Source organism: Myotis davidii, unplaced genomic scaffold, assembly GCF_000327345.1.
Source record: "Myotis davidii unplaced genomic scaffold, ASM32734v1 scaffold274, whole genome shotgun sequence".
In the NCBI taxonomy this organism is placed as follows: Eukaryota; Metazoa; Chordata; class Mammalia; order Chiroptera; family Vespertilionidae; genus Myotis; species Myotis davidii.
The window spans coordinates 1,779,814-1,780,583 of record NW_006285613.1 but is presented as its reverse complement, the minus strand read 5'-3'; the positions used below and the strand labels follow the sequence as shown (position 1 = coordinate 1,780,583).

At 70.4% G+C, this 770-nt stretch overlaps 1 protein-coding gene across 1 annotated transcript in view; it reads left to right on the top strand.

Moving 5' to 3' along the window:
• FOXJ1 (forkhead box J1) overlaps window positions 1-764 on the top strand; it is a 4,150-nt gene extending 3,386 nt beyond the window's left edge. The window contains exon 5 of the mRNA XM_006756393.2: window positions 8-764. Within this exon, the coding sequence (XP_006756456.1) occupies window positions 8-376 (369 nt within the window). The 3' untranslated portion in view covers window positions 377-764. The remainder of the gene's footprint in view (window positions 1-7) is intronic.
• Window positions 765-770: the final 6 nt, after the last annotated feature.

Here is a 770-nt window from a genome sequence, read left to right as displayed (position 1 = left end):
GGAGCAGGGCGAGCTGGAGCCCCTCAAAGGCAACTTTGACTGGGAGGCGGTCTTCCACTCGGGCGCCCTGGGGGGGGAGCTGGGCGCGCTGGAGGCCCTGGAGCTGAGCCCCCCGCTGAGCCCCGCCTCGCACGGGGACGTGGACCTCACTGTCCACGGCCACCACATCGACTGCCCCGCCACGTGGGGGCCCTCGGTGGAGCAGGCTGCCGACAGCCTGGACTTCGACGAGACCTTCCTGGCCACGTCCTTCCTGCAGCACCCCTGGGACGAGAGCGGCAGCGGCTGCCTGCCCCCCGAGCCCCTCTTCGAGGCCGGGGACGCCACCCTCGCCGCCGACCTGCAAGACTGGGCCAGTGTGGGCGCCTTCTTGTAAGAGGCCGGGCCCCGCCCCCACCTGCGGACAGCACCCAAGTCAGGGCCCAGACTGCCCCCCAACACAGGCCCATGGAACCCCACTGCCCAGACAGGGGCTGGGCCACGCCTCCCGAGCTGGCACCACGGGGCCACACATCCCCCAGCCTGGGCTGCCCTCGGATTCCAGCCCCGGAGGCTGAGAACTGGGGCTCAGGACCAGTGACTCGCTGCCTCCCCTCCCGGCCCCTATACACAGTGTTTCATTGACCCTCAGCTGCCCTGCCCCAGGGACCAGCTAATAGCCCTGCGCCGTGAGCACTGCGGCCTGAGGGGCCCTGGTCGTGCTGGGGCCGGGGAGCCAGAGGACAGGGCCCACCTGGGCACTTTGGCTTCAAAAGGTTCTCCTTCCTCCA